This window comes from Macaca fascicularis, chromosome 7 (assembly GCF_037993035.2).
Source record: "Macaca fascicularis isolate 582-1 chromosome 7, T2T-MFA8v1.1".
Classification (NCBI taxonomy): Eukaryota; Metazoa; Chordata; class Mammalia; order Primates; family Cercopithecidae; genus Macaca; species Macaca fascicularis.
The window spans coordinates 69,375,130-69,402,596 of NC_088381.1; the positions used below are offsets into that span (position 1 = coordinate 69,375,130).

General features: G+C 47.8%; 1 protein-coding gene across 18 annotated transcripts in view; it reads right to left on the reverse strand.

The window, feature by feature from the left end:
• Window positions 1-27,467, reverse strand: part of ZSCAN2 (zinc finger and SCAN domain containing 2) — a 61,191-nt gene that overhangs the window by 22,362 nt on the left and 11,362 nt on the right. For 3 of the 18 annotated variants that reach the window (XM_005560397.5, XM_065548359.2, XM_005560399.5), the window contains exon 3: window positions 14,146-16,954. The exons of 3 other annotated variants lie outside the window; for them this stretch is intronic. In XM_005560397.5, coding sequence (XP_005560454.3) covers window positions 15,516-16,954 — 1,439 coding nt within the window. In that variant the 3' untranslated portion in view covers window positions 14,146-15,515. Of the gene's footprint in view, window positions 1-1,236; window positions 1,799-2,412; window positions 2,990-5,332; window positions 5,551-14,145; window positions 16,955-20,662; window positions 20,966-22,475; window positions 22,649-27,467 lie in introns of those variants that run through there. 12 more of the 18 variants (XR_012415317.1, XR_012415314.1, XR_012415315.1 and 9 more) reach the window with 8 other exon arrangements.

A 27,467-nucleotide genomic window follows, 5' to 3' on the forward strand; every position in this document is an offset into this window, starting at 1 on the left:
GTCCCAGGCGGTCCGGCCCAGGCTGGGGAGGAGTGCAGGGCAAGCAAGCGCAGCTCGCTCCACGCATTCTGCACGTACACACCATGGCCCCGCTGCGATCAGGGCGTGCGGCGCACGTGGGCCAACACTGCTACTTTCTTACCACCCTTGTGGACAGGCTGGAGTTCTACTTTGGGGCTGTGCTTCAACTGTTCCTCTGGTTCTGGCTGTGAACTTCTTCACTATTGCCTGAAACAGGCAGTTCTGTCTGTGCTTGCTTCGGACGGATGTTTAGAGAACTCAGTACTGATCCTGAGGGCTCCTTCTCCTTTGAGAGCACATCCTGTCCCTCCTCAAGGGGTGGAAGTGGTCAAAATTCTGTAGGGACTAAAACTTAAACATCCCAAACATAAAAAAGCAGAGGAAAGGCTGGGCGTAGTGGCTCATGCCTGTAATCCCAACACTTTGGGAGGCCAAGGCGGGTGGATCACAAGGTCAGGAGTTTGAGGCCAGCCTAGCCAATATGGTGAAACCCTGTCTCTACAAAAATACAAAAATTAGCTGGGAGTGGTGGTGGGCGCCTGTAGTCCCAACTACTTGGGAGGCTGTGGCAGGAGAATGGTGTGAACCCAGGAGGTGGAGGTTGCAGTGACCCGAGATCACACCACTGCACTCCAGCCTGGGTGACAGAGTGAGACTCCATCTCCAAAAAAAAAAAAAAAAAAAAAAAAGCAGAGGAAAAAGCCAGTCTTATGCAAAAGCCTGCAACAGCAGTAAAGAGGGTAGACATGTGGAAGGCTTTATGGAGATAAAGCCATGGACCACCGCATCCTGGCCACCCAGCTCTCTGGGGACTGCTCCTACCTGCCTTGCCAACCCCTAGGCAAAAAAACATAGGATAATTCAGGTGTTTTGCAATAGGTTCAATAATGTCGATAAAGGCCACTGAAGCCGCTTGCCTCTAGCTGGCTGCTGCAGAATGAGAGCTGTTCTCCAAAAAGAGACCCCTGTCATATGTGTTCCTCCCTGATCAGAGTGAGGCTCATGCCATTTTAAGCAATTTTCTTATTTAATGGCAGGGACGGACACTCAGAGCAGCCAGTGTTGTGCATTCTCTGAAGAGTCAGCCTCAACTTGGAAGGAAAGTTGCAGCTACCATGACCACGAAATAAGTAAATTCCAGTGTAACACAAATAGTGAAGTACTACACATCGCCCACACTGCTAGCAACCCAAGGCAGCTCTGCCTCTCACATACCTCTATTTTAACTGCTCAGAACTATGTTTTTATATTTCACCTCCAGCCTCTGTCTTCCAGGTTCTTTCTGCAAGTCTTTCACCAGGGCCACTGCCTCCTCTCCACTCTCTGGATGCTGCTGTGGGACCCAGATCTGGATCTCCTGGGGAAGGACAGTCAGGAACTGTTCTAGGACCAGCAACTCCAGGATCTGCTCTTTTGTACACTTCTCTAGCCTTAGCCACTGACAACAGAGCTTCCGGAGCTGGAGGAGGGCCTCTCGGGGTCCTGATGCTTCTTGGTAATGGAAATGCCAAAAGCTCTGGCAGGATGTCTCCGGTCCAGAGTAATTCCCTTGAAGGGAAATTTCCTGCTGCCAGTGGGAATCTTCTTCCAGTTTAACTGTTTGGAGATCTTGTACTGAAGGAGTCTGGATTTGTTGGTCCACAGCTACAGCCATTGTTCAGGTCAGAGAAGAGCCTTGCAACTGCACTCTGAAGCTCAAACATCTTCTATCACCTCACTGGGAAACCATCTCAGAACTCCCACTTGGAAGCCACTAAATGGAACTTCTCTTGAAATTCTAGAGTCAAGAGACATACATTACAAAGTGAACTCTAGGAAAAATCTCAAGTGTTAGCCCAGCAGGCTTGAGGTGAAGAAGAGAGCCTTCCTGTCCCCGCCCTGCTGCATGCCCTGGTGCCTGTGGAGTCACTGGTGGGGTGGCAGTTCCCCAAGTTTGATAAGAGGAGTCAAGGGCTAGTGATCTGGTTGAAAAGTAGAGGAGCTTGAAGCTGTGTTTGCATAGCAATTAATTTAAAGCTGAGAAAACGCCAATTATCCACTGACGAATGTGGGTGGGCTGACGGAGATTATATATGCGACAATAAACTGCCCACCCTCCCAAGCCAGTGGTCTTCAGAACTACAGGGTGTTGCATAGCAAATGTCTAGTACCAGTCAGACTCACACAGGTAGTTGCACCTTGAAGAGCAGCTTCGGGGTGGAGCCGTCTCTAAATGTCAGAGATTCAAATACTCCAACCGCTCAACTACCCTCGCCTCCGGCTGGATTCTCAGCCTTGGGCGCACCGTTCAGGATTTCTCAGCGCTGGCATCCTAATTCTAGCCCAGACAGGGACATTTACCCTGGTTAAGGTTGCAAGCTTTAAGAGAAAGGATAATAAACATAGACTCACGGGATGGTAGAGTTGGAGAGTTAAGAGATACTCTGGCTTGAACTCCCTTAAGAGCTGAGGCAATCATGGCTTAGAGACCTCAAGGGACTTGTTCAAGGTCACGTAGCTGGTTTAAGGCAGGAAAATGAACAGTGGCTCAATCCTTCGACTGCAGACTGGGTGACTTACACTGGAAGGTTACTCTGCTCCGCGGACGACTTTCTCTGCAATCTTTACCGGGCAAACGCGGGCCCCGCGGCCAGGGGCGCCTCGGCGGCTACGGGCCAGCGTCGTCCCTCCAGGCTCAGCGGGCAGCGGGAATAGGGCGCCACCAGCACAAGGGGCGTATCCTGCCTCCGGGTCAGATTGCGGGGACTCGGGGCCAGGGCTGGAGGCCGCCGGACCCTGGCTCGAGGCCCAGGCCCGAGGTGAGAGCTACTCCCGCCCGCCGAGGCCCTAAGAATACGGACGACTCGGCCCCCGTGACATGATCTCCGCGGGCACGCAACGTTCCCACACGACACTTCCCACACGACACTAGAAGCCCGAGTCCGGGTCCTAAACACGGCTATTAGGATAACCACTGAGCAGCGAAAGCGGAAAGACTCCGTGTTCTCCGGAACTACATTTCTCAGAGGCCGCCGCCCGAAGACAAACAGCAGCATTAACCAATAAAATGTGAGGATACCTCAGGCGCCTATTCGTTTCAGACGAATCGTTGATGACAGGTGGGACTTTTCTACAAGCCGGATAAGTGGGGCGGAGTCGCGAACCGCAGCCACAACTCGAGCACCTGGGGGGGTTCTGGGTCCTGCCTTCCAGGGGAAGTGGAGACCTCTCGCCCTGCGCGGCCCTGGTGGTAATGAGCGAGAGGGCTCTTTACAAAGTTTTTTGTTTTGTTTTGTTTTTTATTTTTTGAGACGGAGTCTCGCTCTGTCGCCCAGGCTAGAGTGCAGTGGCGCGATCTCGGCTCACTGCAACCTCCGCCTCCCGGGTTCAAGCAATTCTCTGCCTCAGCCTCTTGAGTAGCTGGGATTACAAGGCGCCCGCCACCACTCCCGGCTTTTGTGTTTTTAGTAGAGATGGGGTTGCACTGTTTTGGCCGGGCTGGTCTTGAGCTCCTGACCTCGTGACCCACCCGCCTTGGCCTCCCAAAGTGCTGGAATTAGAGGCGTGAGACACCGCGCCCGGCCCTTCTTTTGTTTTTAATGGAGACGAGGTCTATGTTGCACCAGGCTGGTTTTGAACTCCTGGGCCTCCCAAAGTGCTGGGATTATAGGCATGAGCTGCCACGCCGGTTTATAAAGTATTTTCACTTAGGGCCGAGGGCAGCTGTTTAACCATGTTAGTCCCTATTTATCCCTACTATACAGATGAATAAATCGAGACAGCTTGGGACTGAGGATGCTCCTATGAAGCTGGGACTCCAGTTAAGGTTTTCTGCCACTTAAACCGCTTTTCTCTGGCATGGTTGGTAGCTGTGGTAATGCTTTACCACTCTGTTCCTCCCCATCACCTACCACACACACAATTCTTCATCTCCTGCTTGCACGGTCCTGGGTCATTCAAGATTCATACCATTGACTCTCATTCAACACGTGGGGAGCAATTTGGGCAAAGCACCAGGCCGTGAGTGTGCTGTGGTGGGAGAAAAAAAAAAAAGGAGACACTCCTTCCTCTTAAGGAATGCAATCCAGCGGTGGGTGCATTTTCTAAAACGCTGCCACCGAGTTATGTGCAACCCAAATAACTCCAATGCAGTGCTATTAACAAATGCTTCGCTAAATGCTACGTGCTAAATGGAGGTGTGTTCAAAGGAAATGACTTGATAGAAATACCAAGGACGCACCAGGTGCAGTGGCTCATGCCTGTAATCCGGGCACTTTGGGAGGCCAAGGCAGGCGGGTCACTTGAGGTCAGGAGTTTGAGACCAGCCTGGTCAACATGGTGAAACCCTAAATCTAGTAAAAATACAAAAAAATTAGCCTGGTGTAGTGGTGGGCGCCTATAATCCTAGCTACTCAGGAGGCTGAAGCACGAGAACCGCTTGAACCGGGGAGGCAGAGATTGCAGTGAGCTGAAATCATGCCACTGCACTCCAGCCTGGGTGACAGAGGGAGACTGTTTCAAAAAAAAGAAAAAAGAAAACAACAACAACAACAAAAAAAAAAAAAAAACAAGGAAGGGCTGGGAGAGCCCAGAATGGTGCAGCCTCAGGGAAAGGACCTACTTTACACATTTTATTGGGTTTGGTTCTGAGAAGGAATCCTGGAACCCTGCATTGTAGGTTTCACTTCCTGTTTAACAGATGAAAAGTCCAAATTGAGTGAAGGTGGGTGCTTGTCCTCACAGTAGGAGCAGCCTGTGGTTAGGTGAGGGAAGGTTAGGATGACAGGAAGGGCTTTCCAGAAAATCAGTTGCAAAGCTGGGCCATGGAAATTCCTTCTATCCCTCTTAACTTAGCGTCAACAAAAAGTCTCAGTGCAGACAAACCCACTGAGCTTAATTTGGGAGAAAAAGCCATGGAGAAGATCATTTAGAATGTACTTCCGAACTACATACCAAATGGGGTGCCTGCAAGGGGGTCGTTCTCCTTGTCTTTAGAAAAAGGGAATTGAGAAGAACATTTAGAATGAACCTCCGAACTACAATTAGGATCCTAAACATCTTCCTAGGAGAAAAAAAAAAGCAACAGCTCACAATAAACCAAGGACCATCAACCAAACGAGAGGTCCAGGGCTCAGGAGGACTTACTAGGAGGAGAAGCTGAAAGTTGGTGAGGCATTTATTTATTTATTTGTTTATGAGACAGGGTCTCTCTCTGTTGCCCAGGCTGGAGGACAGTGGCCTGATCATCGCTCACTGCAGCCCTGGCTTCCCTGGACTCAGGCAATCTTCCTGCCCCAACCTCCGAAGAGCTGGGACTATAAGCCCCCATCACCACGCCAGGCTAATTTTTGTATTTTTGTAGAGATGAGGTTTTCCCATGTTGCCAAGGCTGGTCTTGAACTCCTGGGCTCAAGTGATCTGCAGGGAGGGCTTTCAAGGACCCCTGTTGGTAACTTAGCTCCAAGTTCAGGCAACTCCTTCAGGGTTCTGGGTTCTCTCTGAGGCCTCGTGTGTTCAGTTGTCAAATTATTGTCAATGAAGAATCAAACTCTGTAAAATATTTCAAGAGATTTATTCTGAGCCAAATATGAGTGACCAATGACCCAAGACAACATCAGTAGATCTTGAGAGCATGTGCCTGAGGTGGTAGGGCTCCAACTTGGTTTTAAACATTTTAGGGAGACAAAATAAGATATTAATCAGTGGCTGGGCATGATGGCTCATGCCTGTAATCCTAGCACTTTGGGAGGCCAAGGCAAGTGGATTGCTTGAGCTCAGGCATTTGAGACCAGCCTGGCCAACATGGTGAAACTCCATCTCTTAAAGAAAAGAAAAAAAAAAAGGAAAAAAAGACATCAGTCAATACGTGTAAGATGTACATTGGTTCAGTCTGGAAAGGCAGGACAACTGGAAGCCAGGGCTTTCAGGTCATAGAGTCAAAGATTTTCTGATTAGCAATTGATTGAGTTATTTAAAGACCTGGAATCATTAAAAAGAAAAAAAAGGCCAGGCGTGGTGGCTTACACCTGTAATCCTAGCACTTTGGGAAGCTGAGGCAGGCAGATCACCTGAGGTCAGGAGTTTGAGACCAGCCTGACAAATATGGTGAAACCCTGTCTCTACTAAAAATACAAAAAAAAAAAATAGCTGGGCTTGGTGATGCATGCGTGTAATTCCAGCAACTCCGGGAGGCTGAGGCAGGAAAATCATTTGAACCCGAGAGGCAGAGGTTGCAGTAAGCCGAGATTGCACCACTGCACTCCAGCCTGGGCGACAAAGCGAGACTCCATCTCAAAAAAAAAAAAAAAAAAGGACCTGGAATCATTAAAAAAGGAATGTCTGGATTAAGATAAGGGGTTGTGAAGGCCAAGTAGCAGGCTTCAGAGGTCTTATCAGACCAAAAATAGGTGCCAGACTCTTAAGTTATTTCTCTCCTGGATCAGGGAAGATAATTGGAAAGGAATGGGGATTCTCTACAGAATGTAGATTTTCCCCGCAAGGGACAGCTTTGCAGAGGCATTTAAAAATGTGTCAAGGAAATCTAATTTTTTGTTTTGTTTTGAGACAGAGTCTTGCTCTGTCACCCAGTCTGGAGTGCAGTGGTACAATCTCAGATTACTGTAACCTCTGCCTCCTGGGTTCAAGCAATTCTCCTGCCTCAGCCTCCCTAGTAACTGGGGTTACAGGTGCATGCCACCATGTGGGCTAATTTTTTTTGTTTTTTTTGTATTTTTAGTAGAAACAGGGTTTCCCCATGTTGGTCAGGCTGGTCTCAAACTCCTGACCTCAGGTGATCTGCCCGCTTCGATCTCTCAAAGTGCTGGGATTACAGGTGTGAGCCACCATGCCTGGCAGTCACGGAAATCTAATTTGGAGTCAAATTCTTCAATTTCTTTCAGGGCCTGCTATCTGTCATGTGATGTTATACCAGAGTCAGCCTGGAATTTGGTGTCTTATTGCTACAAAGAATCTACCTTGTCAGTCTTAAGATCTGTTTTAATGTGAATGCTGGTCAGCTGTGCCTGAATTACAGCAGGGAGGGGGGTATAATGAGGCATGTCCGACCTCTCCTCCCGTCATGGCCTGAACTAGCTTTTCGGATTAACTTTGGAATGCCCTTAGCTGATGAGAGGGGGTCCATCAATCGGTTGGGGGGCTTCAAATTTTATTTTCGGTTTAGATTAGGAACAGGAATTCTGAGAAGGCTAACGTGGAAACTCAGGCCAGCACTCTTGGCCTGCACACACATCTGCCTTTTTTTTTTTTTTTTTTTGAGATTGAGTCTTACTCTGTCACCCTGGCTGGAGTGCAGTGGTGCAGTCTCAGCTCACCACAACCTTCGCCTCCTGGGTTCAAGTGATTCTCCTGCCTCAGCCTCCCGAGTAGCCGGGATTACAGGCGCGCACCATCACACCTGGCTAATTTTTGTATTTTTAGTAGAGATGAGGTTTCACCATGTTGGCCAAGGTAGTCTCAACCTCGTGATCTGCCCATCTCAGCCTCCCAAAGTACTGGGATTACAGGTGTAAGCCACCACGCCGGGCCCACATCTACCTTTCAAACCATCCCCTGGACCAGTCTAGAAATTCCAGAGCTATGTCAGGGACTGGGGATAAGGGGCAAAGGCCCAACCCAGGAGAGGGCCTTGGGTTCCCACCTTCCAGTCACCAGGGCAGCTCTGCTTTTACACGTTTTACATCACCTGTGAGCTATGAGGGACCCGGGCAAAGTATTTCATTGGCATGAGATCCTCCTCCCAGCAATTCCCCCACAGCTGCCTCTGGGCCTGTGAATGAATGGAAGTCTCAGAGTTTCGTCACCAGGAAGAGTGAGTAGGAGGGGGTCAAGAGGCAAATGGGCCATGGAGCCACTTGCTCAGAAACCAGAAGCATGAGCTCAACGGCACCAACAAAGGGGTGGAAAGTCAAAGGGAATTAACCACAGGCCCTTCCTCTCTACCAGGCTCTAAAACCTTCTGCTTTCAAAAATATCATCATCACCCACACAATTCTACTTCCATTTCCCCTATGGCTGTGGGATATTTTATCAAGAGGGTGAAAAAAGTAAAAGTACAAAAGTGAGTATTTTGTCCAAAGATCTGAAATAGCTTAACAGGGCCAGGGAGCAGGGAGGCTAGAATGGCCCTCCATTTGACAATCTCCAAGGCCACCTGTGAGAGACTATGGATACAGCAAGCCCAGGACATGGGGTCACTGCTGAACTTTCTGTTTACGAGACAGGACCCCCTTCAGGGATAAAGGGCCAGGAAAGACGATAACAAGTCACACACAAGGAATGACCAATTACAGTTGTGGATTGTCCTGATACTAGCTAGAGAGAAGACTAAACATTGTAGCTAATATATCTTTTTTTTTTTTTTCTTTTTTTGAGATGGAGTCTGCTCTGTCGCTTGGGCTGGAGTGCAGTGACACCATCTCAGGTCACTACAACCTCTGCCTCCCAAGTTCAAGCGATCCTCCTGCCTCAGCCTCCTGAGTAGCTGGGAGTAACAGGTGCACGTCACCATGCTCAGCTATTTTTTTGTATTTTTAGTAGAGATGGGGTTTCCCCATGTTGGTCAGGCTGCTCTCGAATTCCTCACCTCAAGTGATCCACCCACTTCGGCCTCCCAAATTCTGAGATTACAGGAGTGAGCCCACCATGCCCGGCCCAATAACAATTTAAAACAAAGGGAACTGTCTCTGGATATAGTTATATGGATTCACTGTATTAAAGGATAAGAGTAAGATAAAGTCTCTGAGGGTTCACTGCTTGTCCAAACAGAAAAAAAAAAAAGATTTTGAGCTGAGAGTGGTTGCTCATGCCTGTTATCCCAGCACTTTGGGAAGCCAAGGTGGGAGGATCGCTTGAGTCGTGAAGTTTGAAACCAGCCTGGGCAACATAGCGAGAGACCCTGTCTCTATTAAAAAAAAAAAAAAAAAAAAAAAAGACTGGGTGCAGCGGCTCACACCTGTAATCTCAGCACTTTGGGAGGCTGAGGCAAGTGGTGGATTGCCTGAGCCCAGGAGTTCAAGACCAGCCTGGGCAACATAGTGAGATCCTGTCTCTATTAAAAAAAAAAAAAAATTGTGTACTACAGATTCGGCTGCAATATGCATGGTTTTCCATGGGCTTTTGATTATCTGTGACATTTCAAAACTATAAGTTGTTTCATTAGAATATTGGTGGGTTGGTGTTTACAAATGTCTTCATCTGTGTGCATAGCTTACATAGGTAAATACTGAGAGGGCACTGAAAGAAAAACTAACATTTATCATCTGACCAAAGGAAAGCGTAGGAAACCTAATCCACTATCCAGGCCAGAATCATGGGCTCCATCGGTCTCTTGCATTTCTTTTTTCTTTTTTTTTTAGATGGAGTTTTGCTCTTGTTGCCCAGGCTGGAGTGCAAATGGCGGCGTGATCTTGGCTCACCGCAGTCTCTGCCTCCTGGGTTCAAGCAATTCTCCTGCCTCAGCCTCTCGAGTAGCTGGGATTACAGGCATGCGCCACCATGCCTGGCTAATTTTGTACTTTTAGTAGAGACAGGGTGTCGCCATGTTAGCCAGGCTGGTCTTGAACTCCCAACCTCAGGTGATCTGCCCACTTCGGCCTCCCAAAGTGCTGGGATTACAGTCGTGAGCCACCACGCCCAGCCTGCTTCTTGCATTTCTATGTATTTCTATGAAGAGAACCAATTGGCAAATATTTCCTCAGTTCCCATCACAAGCACTGAGCTGGGTACTAGAGCTGGAGGTTCCTGGAGCTGGGAACCTCAGGATGGGTATGAACATAAAAAATGGAAGGGAGGGAGGGGGCAGGATGAAGTAGGGAGGACGTGCAACAGATCAATGTAATGAGAGTCACGGCACTGAGCTGGAGAGTGCAGGGGCCCACAGGCAGGGTCAGGTCTGCCAGAGAAGTGCAGGGAGGAGGCCTCCTGGAGGAGGTGGTGCCCAAGCTGCATCTTCAAAAATGGGCAGGTGGGCACTGGCAAACATGGAGGCCCGGCATTCCAGAAAAGGGAGCAGGGTGAGCAGGGGCACTGAAGCAAGGCTCAGCTGCACATAGTGATGGGGAGCTGCCTCGGGATGAGGATGGTCAAGGGCACAGAGGTGTGATGACCAGGGCAAGGCAAGGAATGAATGTGATGAGGTTCCACAGAGGTTCCCTATGGGAAGGCCTCATCTGCTGTTGAGGAGTGTGACCTTTCTGTAGCTGATGGGGAGCCCCTCAGGGCTTAAGCTAGGTGGTGGCCGGCTCAGTTCTGCTGTGAAAGAATGCTCACTCTGGCTGCAACGTGGAGAGGCAGGCACAGGGAGGTGGAGGTTTCTATGAAGCTGAAAGACAGGAGGATCGCTTGAACCCGAGAGGTAGAGTTTGCAGTGACCTGAGATGGTGCCACTACACTCCAGCCTGGGCGACAGAGCAAAGACTCTGTCTCAAAAAAAAAAAAAAAGAAAGTATATTAGCTAAAATGTTTAGGCTTCTCTCTAGCTAGTATCAGGACCATCCACAACTGTAATTGGTCATTCCTTGCGTGTGACTTGTTATCGTCCTTCCTGGCCCTTTATCCCTGAAGGGGGTCCTGTCTCGTAAACAGAAAGTTCAGCAAAGACCCCATGTCCTGGGCTTGCTGTATCCATAGTCTCTCACAGATGGCCTTGGAGATTGTCAAATGGAGGGCCATTCTAGCCTCCCTGCTCCCTGGCCCTGTTAAGCAATTTCAGATCTTTGGACAAAATTTCACTTTTGTCCTTTTTCCTTTTTCACCCTCTTGATAAAATATCCCACAGCCATAGGGGAAATAGAAGTAGAATTGCTGGGAAGCAACCAGGAAGGAAGTAGTGGTGGCGCATGCCTGTAATCCCAGCTACTCGAGAGGCTGAGGCAGGAAATGGAAGTAAAATTGCCAGGAAGCAACCAGGAAGGGCTGTGGCAGCTGCCAGGCAAAGGTCTGAACTCTGCCAGGGGCTTTGAGGCTGGGAATGCTGAGTAGGGCGGCAGAATGTGCACACTGTGACTCCCGAATGAATGGCTCTGAGGGAGGAAGGCATCTTGGATGATCCCAGGTTTTGGGATTGGGTGAGGCAGGATGGGTGGCAGTGCTACTCACAAAGAGGAAAGGCAATAAGAGGCAGTCAGGGGACATGCTGAGTTTGAGATTCCAGGAACAACTTCAGTGGGTGAATAGGTGGCAGGAAGAGAGACTTGAAATCAAGCCAGGAAAAAGCTGATGGGGCAAGGTCCTGATCATGGAGTAGTGGAGGGGAAGCCCCGGGTGGAGGTTACTATGAAGCTGAAAGCACAGCTCCAGGCTGAGGGTGGGGGTGAGGACTGAGGGAGTGCAGAGAGGTTTGTTAGCCTGGAGGTGGGAAACAGAGGGAGTTCACACCTGATGGGTTGAAGGTTCTCAGATGTGAGCTGAGCCTGGGAGCTGACATTCTGAGAATGGCCAAAGGGTACACAGCCATTGTGGGGACTGGGAAAAGGAAGTGACCAAAGTCAGGTAAAAGACTTGCTGACGTGGACTCCTGAGGGCCACGCTGGGGGTGAAGCGATTGTGGTTTTGGTTATCTTTTGCTTGTTTTTTTTTTTTTTTTTTTCTTTTTCCTTTTGAAGACAGAGTCTTGCTCTGTCACCCAGGTTGGAGTGCAGTGGGGCGACCTGGGCTCACTGCAACCTCTGCCTCCCGGGTTCAAGCGATTCTTCTGCCTCAGCCTCCCAAGTAGCTGGAACTACAGGCACCCACCACTATGCCCAGCTACTTTTTGTATTTTTTGTAGAGACAGGGTTTTGCCATGTTGCCCAGGGAGGTCTCGAACTCCTGAGCTCAGGCAATCCACCCACCTCGGCCTCCCAAAGTGTTGGGATTGCAGGTGTGAGCCACTGTGCCCAGCTCTTTTTACCATTTATTGTAGACTTTTTTTTTTTGAGATGGAGTCTTGCTCTGTCACCCAGGCTGGAGTGCAGTGGGGCATGATCTTGGCACACTACAACCTCTACCACCTGGGTTCAAGCGATTCTCCTGCCTTAGCCTCCCGAGTAGCTGGGACTACAGGCGCCCGCCACCACGTCTAATTTTTGTATTTTTAGTAGAGATGGGGTTTTGCCATGTGGGCCAGGCTGGTCTCGAGCTCCTGACCTCAAGTGATCCACCTGCCTCAGCCTCCCAAAGTGTTGGGATTATAGGCGCAAGCCACTGCACCCAGTCTTATTGTAGATTTTTGAGGCTTGTCTCCCTAACTCCCAGACTCAAGTGATCCTCCTGCCTTAGCCTTCCGAGTAGCTGAGATTTTAGGTGCACACCATGGCACCTGGCTTTATTGTCAATTTTTAATGGTCCCAAGGCTGCTACCATGATTTTAGAAACAGACTAATGACAAAAGCTAGATCTCTAAAGACATGTACCCTTAAGGAGAAATATCCTGTTACAGAGACATAGGTGTAATTGAGTTGCAAGCAAAGATGTGGCAGAGGTAGAGCTCCCAAAACGATTGGACTTCTTGAAATGTTTTAGGGGCGAAGACACATCCTTCCAGCCGACACACAGCTACACAAAGGCTACTGTATCCTGCCCCCTTTGCCTCTGTGGACCCATGGAGACGTGGCAGGACCTGAAGTGATGGGCTCACAATCTTTATTTACTTTTAATTTGCAAAGCAACAACCTCAGACAACTCTCAACCTTTTGTGAACTGTTAATTTATCATTTTCCCATCAATGACCTGGTTCCAGCTTAATTCTGCAATTCCAGCTAATCTGGTTTCCTTTTTTTTTTTTTTCTCTAGAATATTTTGTGTTTCTACTAGGTGAGGAGGAGTTTTAAAAAAAAGTTTCAAAAAGCTTAATATAAACTCTTGAGACTTAAAAAAAGATCCAATATCAGGCCGGGCGCGGGGGCTCACGCTTGTAATCCCAGCACTTTGGGAGGCCAAGGCGGGCGGATCACAAGGTCAGGAGATCGAGACTACGGTGAAACCCCATCTCCACTAAAAATACAAAAAAAAATTAGCCGGGCGCGGTGGCGGGCACCTGTAGTCTCAGCTACTCAGGAGACTGAGGCAGGAGAATGCGGGAACCTGGGAGGCGGAGCTTGCAGTGAGCCGAGATCGCGCCACTGCACTCCAGCCTGGGCTACACAGCAAGACTCTGTCTCAAAAAAAAAAAAAAAAAAAAAAAAAAAAGATCCAATATCTTCTACAACCCAAGTTCCTTTTACTAATCAAATTCCAGAACTTAATGTCAGGTGGGAAACTATCCCATCTGTTCTCCCTTACTGCTAGGGCGGCTCCTGTATTTTCCCAGACAGATGAGAATCTTCCTTCTATTGGACAAATGATGGGACTTCACAACCTCTCCCTAGCACCTAGCACAGCGATGGTACCTAAGTCCTCAATGACTGCTGGCCAAGTTAGTGAAGGAATGGTACTAATGATGGGGATTTCACAGCGTACTTGATTTTTTTTTTCTTTTCTTTTGGTTTTGTTTAACAAACATCACTGCCTAGAACTTCCTCCTCATGTCTAAGTGGATTTTGGACAGAGATGACTGCCAATGGCCTCCTCAGGATGTCACCTGGATCCTTAGGCAAAGCCACGGCTCCAAGTCTTGGAGGACAGATTCCAAGCAGGGTTTGCAAAAGGTAGTGGGAAGGTGTGTGCCCTGGTCAAGCACATGCAGGTCTAGGTTCACCCAAAGGCATACTCTTCCAAGCAACGGACTTTTACTCCATGTAGGTCTGGGGCACTCTCAGCCTGGGGCAGGAGGCAAGTGGGGTGGGGAAGTGAGGGATGAGTATGCTAACAGTTCAGGTTTGTTTTTGTTTTTGAGACAGAGTCGCGCTCTGTCACCCAGGCTGGAGTGTAGTGGTGTGATCTCGGCTCACTGCAAGCTCCGCCTCTCGGGTTCATGCCATTCTCCTACCTCACCCAAGTAGCTGGGACTACAGGCGCCCGCCACCACGCCCGGCTAATTTTTTGTATTTTTAGTAGAGACGGGGTTTCACCATGTTAGTCAGGATGGTCTCGATCTCCTGACCTCGTGATCCACTCGCCTTGGCCTCCCAAACTGTTGGGATTACAGGTGTGAGCCACTGTGCCCAGCCTAGTTCAGGTTTTTAACATAGTAAAAGACAGACTCAGGAAAAGAATGGAACTCTACTTTATTAGGCAATACTGAGCATCCATCCTATAAGAACTAAGCCCATTCTGAGCACAGGCCCCATGTGTAGGAGGAGGCAGTTTCCCATTTCCTGGAAATGCCTTATCTCCTCTTACTTCACAGCAAACCCCTTCACCTGCCATCATGCCCGTCTTCACTCTCTCCAGGTGCGAGGATCCCGAGAACAAAGCCCTGGTAGCATCCCAAGATCAAGGGGGACACCTGTAGGACAAACTCCTGATTCAAGCCCAAATATCTCCAGGGAACAGATATGTCCTCAAAGTTAGCACTTCTTTAAAAATAATGTTCTTAGTATACAAAAGCTACCTGACAGGATTCTAGGTCTGCATATATCAAATAAAAAATAAAAGAAGAGGGAAACAAGTGCATAGAATAATTCAGAAATTATGGGGCTATGTATCTGTTGGGCCAAAGGCACAAACCCACCCTGCTGTGTGCAGGACTGTTTTACTCTTGATGAGACAGAAGTTACCATCCACCATGGGATGGCAGCTGGGGCTCTCAGACTTCACTACACTCTCCAGGACAAAACCCCACGAGAACAAATGTGTTCCCATGGTAGCTGACCTAGCTACCAAAGGACAGTAGGCAGAGACAAAAGCAAATACTGAAATGTCCTCAGTTTACCCCTCTCCTGCAGGCCCTGTCCAACTCTTATCAATGGAAAGGACACTGGGACACTGGCTCCAGGCTGTACTTCCTCATGTTTCTGTGCTCCTGACAGTTTCTGGAAATAGAAAGGGGCTTTATCTTCATGTGGGTGACTCAGAACTGGAGAAGCCCCTCCATCTTGACCTGAAATCAAAGCCCAAGGCACCAAAGCCAGAAGAGCAGATTCTAGCATGGGCAGGGAGCTCTGGAACACTAACAGCTTGGGGTGAAGGCACCTTAGCCCAACAATGTAGCAGCAAAACAACAAAACAACCAGAATCACACCAAAGATTTCCAGTATTTCTCTGAGGACTTGGCCCACGTTGTGAGCCATGCTGTCTTCCATTCCACGTGGAGAAACATTTCCCCCCCCATTTTACCAAAGAGGAAACTGAGGCACAGAGGAATCACGAGAGAGGGGGCCAATCAAGTCACCCAATGTAAGGGAAAAAGACCCAACTTTCCAGACCTTCCACTCCTATGCCCTGTTCTTGAATGTATATGGGACTTGACTCAGACCACTAAAATGACAGTGTCCTGGAAATGAGGATGAGCAAGGGGAAGATTCTGGCAAAACCCCACAGAATGTTTAGGAAGCCCGGCTCTTTGAAAGGGAATCACTGCTGGGGCAGTGTGGCAACTCCCACTCCAGGCCAGTCCCTCACTTTCGCTCTTTGCCACTTCAATAAAGTTTCTCTTTCATGTGAGTTCTCTGATGTGTGATAAAGTTAGAGCTGTTGCTGAAGCCTTTGCCACACTCGGGGCATTTGTAGGGCTTCTCCCCAGTGTGGATTCGCTGATGTATAATGAGGACCGAGTTCCAACTAAAGCCTTTCCCACACTCAGGGCACCTGTAGGGCTTGTCTCCCAAATGGGCTCTCTGGTGCATGACCAGAATGGAGCCCCGGCTGAAGCTCTTGCCGCACATGAGGCATTTGTAGGGCTTCTCGCCTGTGTGGGTCCGTTGGTGCACTACCAGCTGGGAGCGCTGGCTGAAGCATTTCCCACACTCGCTGCATTTGTAGGGCTTCTCTCCTGTGTGGATCCTCTGGTGCTTGAGGAGGTTGGAGCTCCAGCTGAAGCTCTCCCCACATGTCAGGCACTCGTAGGGTTTCTCCCCTGTGTGCATACCCTGGTGTGCGATCAGACTGGAGCTCTGGCTGAAGCTCTTTCCGCACACCCCACACTTATAGGGCTTCTCCACCAGGTGGGTTCTCCGGTGCGTGGCCAGGTTGGAGCTGCGGCTGAAGCTTTTCCCACACTCACTGCACTGGTAGGGTTTCTCTCCTGTGTGGGTTCTCCGGTGGGTGATGAGGGCTGAGCTCTGGCTGAACCTCTGCCCACAGTCAGTACATTTATAGGGTTTCTCTCCTGTGTGGATTCTCTGGTGTCTGATTAGGTTGGAGTTGTAACTAAAGCTTTCGCCGCATTCTTTACATTCGTAGGGCTTTTCTCCAGTGTGGATCCCCTGATGCGTGTTAAGGCTGGATCGGTTGCCAAAGCTCTTTCCACACTCAGGGCACGAGTAGGGTTTCTCTCCCGTGTGGGTGCGCTGATGTGCGATGAGGTTGGGACTCCTGCTGAAGCTCTTGCCACACTCGGCACACTGGAAGGGCTTCTCCCCCGTGTGGATCCTCTGGTGGGTTATGAGGTTGGCACTCCGGCTAAAGCTCTTCCCACAGTCTCTGCATTTGTAGGGCTTCTCCCCAGTGTGAGTGGTTTGGTGTCTACTAAAGTTTGAACCATCACTAAAGCTTTTTCCACATTCATCACATTTGTAGTATTTCTCTCCTGTGTGGGTCCTCTCGTGTGTGATGAGGTGGGATTTCCGGCTGAAGGTCTTCCCACACTGGGGACATTCGTAGGGCTTCTCCCCCAAGTAGGTGCCCTGCAGGCCTATGAGCTGGCCAACTTCCCTGTCCTGAGAGAGCACCTCCCCGTGGTCCTCGCCTGGGATGTGTCCCTGGGCCCTCTGGACGCCATCATCTCTCTCAAAGTCACTTTCCCTATCGGAGTGCTGAGCACTTTCACCTTCAGGCATTTCAGAGAATATCTCACGTGATTCATTCTCAAACATGTCTTGATTACAGTTCTCCCCATTTTCACTCTGTATCTCAAAATCTGAAACAATGAAGAAAAACACAATGTCTACTCAACTCCCTGTCATGATGACAAAAGGAAACTAAGGGGGAAATTTATAAAAATTAAACTTCCAGTGAACACAAAGAGGCTAGGAAATCCTCAAAGCCTTTAATAATCAGGTTTAATATACCCAAAGGAATATAAATCATTCTGTTATAAAGACACATGCACACATATGTTCAATGCTGCACTATTCACAATAGCAAAGACATAGAATCAACCCAAATGCCCATCAATGATACACTGGATGAAGAAAATGTAGTACATACACACTATGGAATACTATGCAGCCATAAAAAGGAATGAGATTATGTCTTTTGCAGGGACATGAATGGATTGGAAGCCATTATCCTCAGCAAACTAACACAGGAACAGAAAACCAAACACTGCATGTTCTCTCTTATAAGTAGGAGCTGAATGAAGAGAACACACGAGCACATGGAGGGGAATAACACACACTGGGGCCTGTGGGGGAGGGGGAGGGACAGCATCAGGAAGAATAGCTAATGGATGCTGGGCTTAATACCTAGGTGGTGGAATGATCTGTGCAGCAAACCACCATGGCACGCATTTACCTTTGTAGCAAACCTGCACATCCTGCACACGTACCCCTGAACTTAAAAGTTGAAGGGAAAAAAAAAACAGGCTTATTTCATTCTGACTGGTTGTCAGGCCTCATAATCTTTGTGGCAATCACCCAGAATTTCAAAGCCTTAAAGATTTGGGTTCCATGTCCCATGTCTTCATGTGAAAATGAGATCAGGTGGGAATTTTAAAGGACATCAACAGGGTACCTACCCAATTACCCCGATACTCACCATAATGCCTGATGCTTGATTCAATGTAATGAGTGAATCAATGAGTTTTTTATTGGTACCACAGACATTTCCCTAAAGCTTGGTCTCCTTTCAAAAGGAGCTTACATAATAATTTCTTGTATAACATGTACCTGGTGTTTATGACCTCATTACTTTGTATTTAAGACACAGGAAAGATGACAAAGCCCCTGCAATCAGGACCCTAGGTGTCTATACCAATGACTAGAAGCAAGTTAACTGGATTGTTAAAAGAGCCCTCAAATTTGTCTGCAGTGGGAGCTTATGAACAGATCTTTAATTGGTAATACAAAATATTTTCTGGGAACTTGTTAAACCTTCCACTGCCCAAATATTTGAGTAAAAGAAATCAACAGGGAGGACTGCTAGAACACAGCCCCTTCCTTAGATGAGGGACTGTAAAATCCACCCGAGGATGAGGCCAAAGCAGAGAGCTGAGCCTGGATCACACTGTTCTGACCCCTGACAGAACCATGTTTACTGAAGAGTGTGTTGGCTTCATAGCCCTGGCTGACACTCTAAGAAGTGTCATTAGAAATTAATGGCTGTCACCAGGCATTGTGGCTCACGCCTGTGATCCCAGCACTTTGGGAGGCCAAGGCGGGTGGATTATCTGAGGTCAGGAGTCTGAGACCAGCCTGACCAACACGGTGAAACCCTATCTCTACTAAAAATACAAAAAAATTAGCTGGGCATGGTGGCGGGCACCTATAATCCCAGCTACTTGGGAGGCTGAGGCAGAAGAATTGCTAGAACCTGGGAGGCAGATGTTTTGGTGAGCCGAGATCACGCCACTGCACTCCAGCCTGGGCAACAGAGCCAAGACTCCATCTCAAAATAAAAAAAAAAAAAGAAAGAAAGAAATTAATGGCTGTCGAGAACATTAATGCTGCCAGGAAGTTGTTGATGACATTGTTTATACCATACAATGTCCTCTTGATGAGCCTGAGGAGGAAATTTCCCTCTTGACCTCAATCCTAAAAAAAGCTGCACTTTCTGTTTTTTGAGACAGAGTCTTACTTGGTCACCCAGCCTGGACTGCAATGGTGAGATCTTGGCTCACTGCAACCTCAGCCTCCTGGGTTCAAGCGATTCTCCTGCCTCAGCCTCCAGAGTAGCTGGGACTATAGGCACCTGCCACCATGCCTGGCTAATTTTTGTATTTTTAGTAGAGATGGGGTTTCACTATGTTGGCCAGGCTGGTCTCGAACTCCTGACCTCAGGTGATCTGCCCGCCTGGGCCTCCTAAAGGGCTGGGATTACAGGCGTGAGCCATTGCACTCGAACTCTCAGTGACATTTCTATTATTAAAGCTAATAAACTTTATTTAAGGTTAGATGCTCAATTAATTTTCTGTAAGTTAATGTAAACCCTCACATACAAACATGATAAAATTGGACATGCCCCTCTCAGGCAGGACCTGGGCTCCACTCTTGCCTTCAGTCAATTTAAGATCACATTTATTTTTATTTTTTATTTTTTTGAGACAAGGTCTCAGTCTGTCACTGAGGTGGTAGGACACTGGCGAGATCGCAGCTCACTGTAGCTTTGACTTCCTGAGCTCAGGTGACCCTCCCACCTTAGCCTTGCAGGTAGCTGGGATTACACAGGTGTATGCCACCACACCCAGCTAATTTTTTTGTATTTTTGTAGAGATGGGGTTTTGCCATGTTGCCCAGGATAGTCTCAAACTGCTGGGCTTAAGTGATCCTCCTGCTTTGGCCTCCCAAAGTGCTGGGATGACAGGCATGAGCCACCACGCCTGGCCATAAGATCACATTTAAAATTGAAAACAGGCATATAATTACACTCTAAGCTTACACTGACACACATGCTGCTGCTAATCTGTGGGTTCATAGAATTGCCCTCTAGCCACACCCCTCATATCACTAGAGGACAGATACAGGCGCAAGGCGCACAAGGTATACTCTGACTTGGCAGGACCAGGAATTCTGTGCTTCCTCAACTTCCTGCAAGACAGTTTTTTTTTTTTTTTCTGAGATGGAGTCTCACTTGGTCACCCAGGCTGGAGTGCAGTGGTGCAATCCTGGCTCAGTGCAAGCTCCACCTCCTAGGTTCAAGCAATTCTCCTGCCTCAGCCTCCTTAGTAGTGTAGCTGGGACTCCAGGCGCATGCCAACACATTGTTTCTGGCTAATTTTTGTGTTTTCAGTAGAGATGCGGTTTCACCATGTTGGCCAGGCTGGTCTCAAACTCCTGACCTCAAGTGATCCGCCCGCCTCAGCCTCCCAAAGTGCTGGGATTACAGGCGTGAGCCATTGCGCCTGGTCATGGAAGACAGTTTTTTTATTTGTTTTTTTCATTTGGTTTTTTTTTTTTGAGACAGAGTTTTGCTCTTGTTGCCCAGGCTGGAGTGCAGGGGTGCGATCTCGGCTCACTGCAACCTCTGCTTCCCTAGTTCAAGCGATTCTCCTGCTTTAGCCTCCCAAGTAGCTGGGATTACACGCATGTGCCATCACGCCTGGCTAATTTTGTATTTTTAGTAGAGACAGGGTTTCTCCATGTTCGTCAGGCAGGTCTTGAACTCCCACCTCAGGTGATTCGCCCGCCTCGGCCTCCCAAAGTGCTGGATTACAGGTGTGAGCCACCATGTCTGGCCCGAAGACAGTTTTTTGGCAAGTTTTGAGCATAGAGCCCTGCTATCATCTCTCCTCTAGAAGAACCTGCAGGCCAAGGCCCTGATTTATTTTTAGCAAACTAACATGCCCAAAAACATTTTTTTTTGGGTGATTTTACTAATTCAATAGGTAACATTAGCTAATAAGGCTGTTTTTGCTGTTTTAAAATCAGAACTGGTGAGCTCTCGAATGATCTCGGAAGCAACAAGGAAAACAAGTAAAACTCCAATTTTATTTTCAGTGAGATCAGAAGATAAAATTTGCAGACACCAAAATACATGTCAGGGCTTCCCAAAACAGCAGACTGGGTAGAAGCAATGAGGAAGGAAGTGCAATGAATAAGCATGGAAAGCCCTGGGTTGGGAGGGAGCAGATTTCAGAAAGCTCAGGCAGAAAATCACTTCCTGTGTTTGGGAACTGGGGTAAGTAGGGCAGGCTTCTTTGGTTCAGAGAGGCAAAGGAGGTGAGGCTGCAACCGGAATCACACAGGGCAGCCATGTATGCAGGAAGCTGTTTCTGGAAAGCAGAGAAGGAAAGAGCCTTTGACCCACACACATTAATCCACAGTATTTATTTATTTATTTATTTATTTAAGATGAAGTCTCACTCTGTCGCCCAGGCTGGAGTGCAGTGGCACAATCTCAGCTCACTGCAACCTCTGCCTCCCAGGTTCAAGCGATTCTCCTCCCTCAGCCTCCTGAGTAGCTAGAATTACAGGTGCACACCACCACCACCCCCCTCCCCCGGCTCATTGTTTTTGTATTTTTAATACAGATGGAATTTTGCCATGTTGGCCAGGCTGGTCTCAAACTCCCGACCTCAAGTGATCCAACTGACTCGGCCTCCCAAAGTGTTGGGATTACAGACTTGAGCCACTGCGCCTGGCCCGAGGAATTACTATTACTGAGAAAAGTGATCATTTCCATCCATAAAAATAATTAAATGAGGCAACTGCCTTTATAAAGGAATACCACAGAGTAGAGCTTGAAGAAGGGATGGTGAGACAACAGAAAGACATGAAATGTACACTAGAAGAACTCAGGAAAGGAGGGAAAATCACACAGAGAAATGAAGACAACAGGAAAAGGAGCACAATGGGAATAGGCATCTTGGAAAGCAGAGAATGGGAAAAAGAGGACCAAAATGAGAAAGCAATGACAGGAAATGGAAACAAAGGAATAGGTTAAAAGGATTAAAAAGAATGATAGAGGGCCGGGCGCGCTGGCTCAGGTCTGTAATCCCAGCACTTTGGGAGGCCAAGACAGGTGGATCGCTTGAGCCCAGCAGTTTGGGACAGCTTGGGAAACATGGCAAAACCCCATCTCTACAAAAAATACAAAAATTAGCCAGGTGTGGCTGCACACACTTGTAGACCCAGCTACTTAAGAGGCCAAGGCAGGACTATTGCTTGAGGCCAGGAGGCAGAGGCTGCAGTGAGCCATGTTTGCGCCACTGGACTCCAGCCTAGGTGACACAGTGAGACCCTATCTTAAACAAAAAGATAGAAAGAGAAGTTAGGCAAAAGGAGAATCAGTAAACAATTGGAGTTCTCAAAAAAGAAAACTCAATAGAACTAATACTTAAAGGCCAGGCGTGGTGGCTCACGCCTGTAATCCCAGGACTTTGGGAGGCTGAGGCGGGCGGATCACAAGGTCAGGAGTTTGCGACTAGCCTGGCCAATATGGTGAAATCCCGTCTCTACAAAAAAAAATTCAAAAATTGGCTGGTTGTGGTGGCAGACACTTGTAGTCCCAGCTACCCAGGAGGCTGAGGCAGGAGAATCACTTGAACCCGGGAGGCGGAGGTTGCAGTGAGCTGAGATGGCAGCACTGCACTCCAGCCTGGGCGACAAAGCGAGACTCCATCTCAAAAAAAAAAAAAAAAAAAAAAAAAGGACTAATATTTAAAGATATAACCTATAAGGATATAAGAACCTGTGAAAGCGATACCATGGGCCAACAAAAACTAACGCGGGGTGGCTAACAGTGAGACCGGCGGACAACAGCAAAAGGATCAAATCACTTACAAGGGGAAAGAAAATCAGCTGGTTTCAGATTTCTCTATATTCAGGCTGGGTGTGGTGGCATGTGCCTGTAATCCCAGCTACTCGAGAGGCTGAGGCAGGAGAATTGCTTGAACCCAGGAGGCGGAGGTTGTAGTGAGCTGAGATCACACCACTGCACTCCAGCCTGGGCAACTCTATCTCAGGAAAAAAAAAAAAAAAGATTTCTCTATATTCAACAAAACTGTCCTTCAAGTATAAACCCTATAGGCAAACAGCTTTGAACATACACAAATTCATGGACTGTTAGGGGGGTGAACACCTAATGAATTTAACTTTAGAATGAAGACTAAAACTACAATGGCAATTAGGGTGATTACAGAGCTTGTAAATGTTATACGGCAGTGTAGAAATGACATTCTAACCAAAACTGGGGTTGGGAGAAATAAGGTGGTTTATAGGATATGTTCGTTGATTGCCTCATCTGTAATAACCTGGGAATTCAAAGAATTCACATTTAAAATTGGTAAAGCATGCAGCTGAAGTAGAGGTTTGTAAAAATAAACATTAAGAAAGATAAGATTATTGCCTACAACCCCAGCACTTTGGGTGGCTGAGGTGAGAGGATTGCTTGAGGCCAGGAGTTCAAGACCAGCCTGAGCAACACAGCAAGACTTCATCTCTACAAAAAATAACAAAATTAGCCAGGTGTGCTGGCACATGCCTGTAGTCCCAGCTACTCAGGAGCCTGAGGTGGGAGGATTGCTTGAGGCCAGGAGTTTGAGGTTACAGTAAGCTATGATCACGCCACTGCACTCCAGCCTGGGTGACAGAGTGAGACTCTGTCTCTGGGGAAAAAAAAAAAAAAAAAAGAGGCCGGGAGCAGTGGCTCACACCTGTAATCTCAGCACTTTGGGAGGCAAAGGTGGGCAGATCACAAGGTCAGGAGTTTGAGACCAGCCTGGCCAACATCATGGTGAAACCCCATCTCTACTAAAAATACAAAAATGAGCTGGGCACGGTGGCACACGCCTGTAATCCTAGCAACCTGGGAGGCTAAGGCAGGAGAATCATTGAATCGTTGAACCCAGGAGGTGGAGGCTGCAGTGAGCAGAGATCGTGCCACTGCACTCCAGCCTGGGTGACAGAGCGAGACTCTATCTCAAAAAAAAAAAAAAAAAAAAAAGATAAGATTATTGACTAAAATTGGAGGGGAGAGGGATTATCTCTTTCAGATGTTAAAACATTACGAAATCTCTGCCGGGTGCAGTGGCTCACGCCTGTAATCCCAGCACTTTCGGAAGCTGAATCACCTGAGGTCAGGAGTTCTAGACTACCCTGGCCAACACGGTGAAACACCATACAAAAATTAGCTGGGTGTGGTGGTAGGCGCCTGTAATCCCACCTACTCGGGAGGCTGAGGCAGAAGAATCGCTTGAACCCTGGAGGCAAATGTTGCAGTGAGCTGACATCGTGCCACTGCATTTCAGCCTGGGCAATAAAGCAAGACTCCGTCTCAAAAACAAAAACAAAAACATTATGAAATCTCAATAATTAAAACATTAATAAACAATCAGACCAAATAAAATAAAAGCTCCAGAAATCGATTCAATAGATATGTAAATTCAGAATTTAATACAAGCGGCACATGAATAGACAGAACAGGAGAACAGAAAAGAGAATCTGTATAATGACTAAGAAAATTTAGCATACAATACAGTTGGCCTCTTAAATCCATGGAGAAAATATACAACATACAATAAATGATGCTGGAAGAACTAGTTAGGGAAAACTGGAAAAATTCAATTCAAATGGAAAAATTCAAGCTGGACCTAGAAATGGACAAATCCCAAATGGATCTAAGACTTAAATGTTAAAACAAAAAACAAAAAACCCAAATAGCAGCATCAAACTATTAGATGAACATACGAAAACATTTCTTTAAAATCTGGCAGCCTTTAAGTATGATACTTAATTTGTGGGGCTATCTTGTTTTAAATGTCAAGTCTTTGAACTCCCAGGTATTACAAACAAGACGATCAAAGAACATATCCTATAAAACCACCTTATTCCTCCCAACTCCAATTTTGGTTAGAATGTCATTACTTTTTTTTTTTTTTTGAGATGGAGTCTCACTCTGTCGCTCAGGCTAGAGTACAGCGGCACGATCTCGGCTCACTGCAAGCTCCGCCTTCGGGGTTCACGCCATTCTCCTGCCTCCGCCTCCCGAGCAGCTGGGACTACAGGCGCCCGCCACCAAGTCCAGCTAATTTTTTGTATTTTTAGTAGAGACGGGGTTTCACCGTGTTAGCCAGGATGGTCTCAATCTCCTGACCTTGTGATAAACCTGCCTCGGCCTCCCAAAGTGCTGGGATTACAGGCATGAGCCACTGCGCCTGGCCCTTAGAATGTCGTTTCTATGCTGCTGTATAACATAAATATGATAAACCTCACTACAGAGGTCACTCTAAGTAGAATCCAGGCCCAATAACCCCTTCACTGGACTGCTCAAAGACGAGTCCTATCTTTACAAAGACTGCTGCTATCCAGCAAAGACCAAAGGAGGGTTGGCAGTTCTTTGCAAGTTGCCCTCTGAGAACAGAGAGACACAGGAGCCATTCTACAGGACAGAAAAGAGTGGCCCTTCAGGTGATCTGCCTGACAAGGGCCTCCAAAATGGGAAAAAGTCACTGAGCTGGGAAGAATAAGGGATCCCTGGCCCCCTCCAGGCTCCCTGAGAAAGGCTGGCCCCTATGAGATGCAGAGCACACAGCAGAGCACGTTCAAGGGCAGGCGAGTCCCTCCTTTGTTTATTGGTGGCCAATTAAGAAAATGAAAACTCAGAAACTGGTTTTGGTCAGATACAAAAATGATATTCTTACCATGTTGTGAATGGAGATGAGAGGAGATGGTGGCAGCTGGGAATTTTTTTAAAAAAAATTTACTGGTAGAAATGGCTTCGGCTACTCCAGGATACCAAGAGGAGCACATTCTGTGGATATGACTAGATGCAGGGAGGCGGCTTCTGAGGAAGCAGGCTGAGTAAGAGGCTGGATGGCCCAGACATCCACTTTTTTGTTGTTTTCTGTTTTGTTTTGTGTTTTTTGAGACAGAGTATCGCTCTGTCGCCTAGGCTGGAGTGTAGTGGCATGATCTTAGCAACCTCCGCCTCCGAGGTTCAAGCGATTCTCCTGCCTCGGCCTCCTGAGTAGCTGGGATTACAGGCACCCGCCATCACTCCCAGCTAATTTTTGTATCTTTAGTAGAGATGGGGTTTCATCGTGTTGGCCAGGTTGGTCTTGAACTCCTGACCTCAGGTGATCTGCCCGCCTCAGTCTCCCAAAGTACTGGGATGACAGTATAAGCCACCACAACTGGCCTGTTGTTGTTTTTTTGAGACAGTATCTCACTGTTTCCCAGGCTGGAGTGTGGTGGGATCTCGGCTTACTTAAGTCTTGACCTCCCAGGCTCAAGTGATCCTCCCACCTTAGCCCCCAAGTAGTTGGGACTATAGATGTGTGCCACCATGCCTGGCTAATTTAAAAAAAAATTTTTTTTTTTTTTTGAGATGGAGTCTTGCTCTGTCGCCCTGGCTGGAGTGCAGTGGTGTGATCTCTGTCTCCTGGGTTCAAGCGATTCTCCTAATTTAGCCTCCCCAGTAGCTGGGATTACAGGTGGACACCACCACAAGCCTGGGTAATTTTTTTTTTTGTATTTTTAGTAGAGACGGGGTTTCACCATGTTGGCCAGACTGGTCTCGAACTCCTGACCTCGTGATCTGCCCACCTCTGCCTCCCAAAGTGTTGGGATTACAGGTGTGAGCCACTGCACCTGGCTAAATTTTTCTTAAGAGATGGAGTCTTGGCCGGGCGTGGTGGCTCAAGCCTGTAATCCCAGCACTTTGGGAGGCCGAGACGGGAGGATCACGAGGTCAGGAGATCGAGACCATCCTGCCTAACCCGGTGAAACTCTGTCTCTACTAAAAACTAGCTGGGCGAGGTGGCGGGTGCCTGTAGTCCCAGCTACTCGGGAGGCTGAGGCAGGAGAATGGCGTAAACCTGGGAGGCGGAGCTTGCAGTGAGCTGAGATCTGGCTACTGCACTCCAGCCTGGGCGACAGAAAGAGACTCTGTCTCAAAAAAAAAAAAAAAAAAAGAGATGGGGTCTCACTATGTCGCCCAGGCTTGCCTTGAACTCCCAGGCTCAAGCAATCCTCTCACCTCCTACCTCAGCCTTCCAAAACTCAGAAATCAGTTAGGCATTAAAGATATAGGTAAGAACAGTCTTGCTTTCTTTTTTTATTTTTTTTTGAGACAAGATCTCGCTTTGTCACCCAGGCTGGAGTGCAGTGGCACAATCTTGGCTCACTGCAACTTCCGCCTCCCCAGGTTCAAGCGATTCTCCTCCCTCAGCCTCTGGAGTAGCTGGGATTACAGGCACCTCCTACCAAGCCCGCCTAATTTTTGTGTTTTTAGCAGACAGGGTTTCACCATGTTGGCTAGGCGGGTCTCGAACTCCTGACCTCAGGTGATCCCTGCACCTTGGCCTCCCAAAGTGCTGGGATTACAGGCGTGAGCTACCATACCTGGCCTAATCCAGCAATTTTAATTCTAGGTATATAACCGCCCAAAACTGAAAGCCCAGACTAGAACAGATATTTGTGTATCATGTTCAGGAATTATTCACAACAGCCAAAAGGTGGAAACAACCCAAATGTCCATCAACAGGTGAATAAATACAGTATATACATACAGTGAAATATTATTCAGCTTTGAAAAGGAATGAAATTCTGACCCATGCTCCAACATGGGTTGGCCTCAACCTTGAGGACATTATACTAGGTGAAAAAAGCCAGACACAAAAGAACACACCTCTTATACGAGGTATCTAGAGTCATCAAAATCACCGAGAAAGTGGAATAGTCGTTGCCAGGGGTTGAGGGAGGGGGGAAAGGAGAATATTGTTTAATGGACACAGAGTTTCAGCTTGAGAGGAAAAAGTTCTGTAGATGGATACC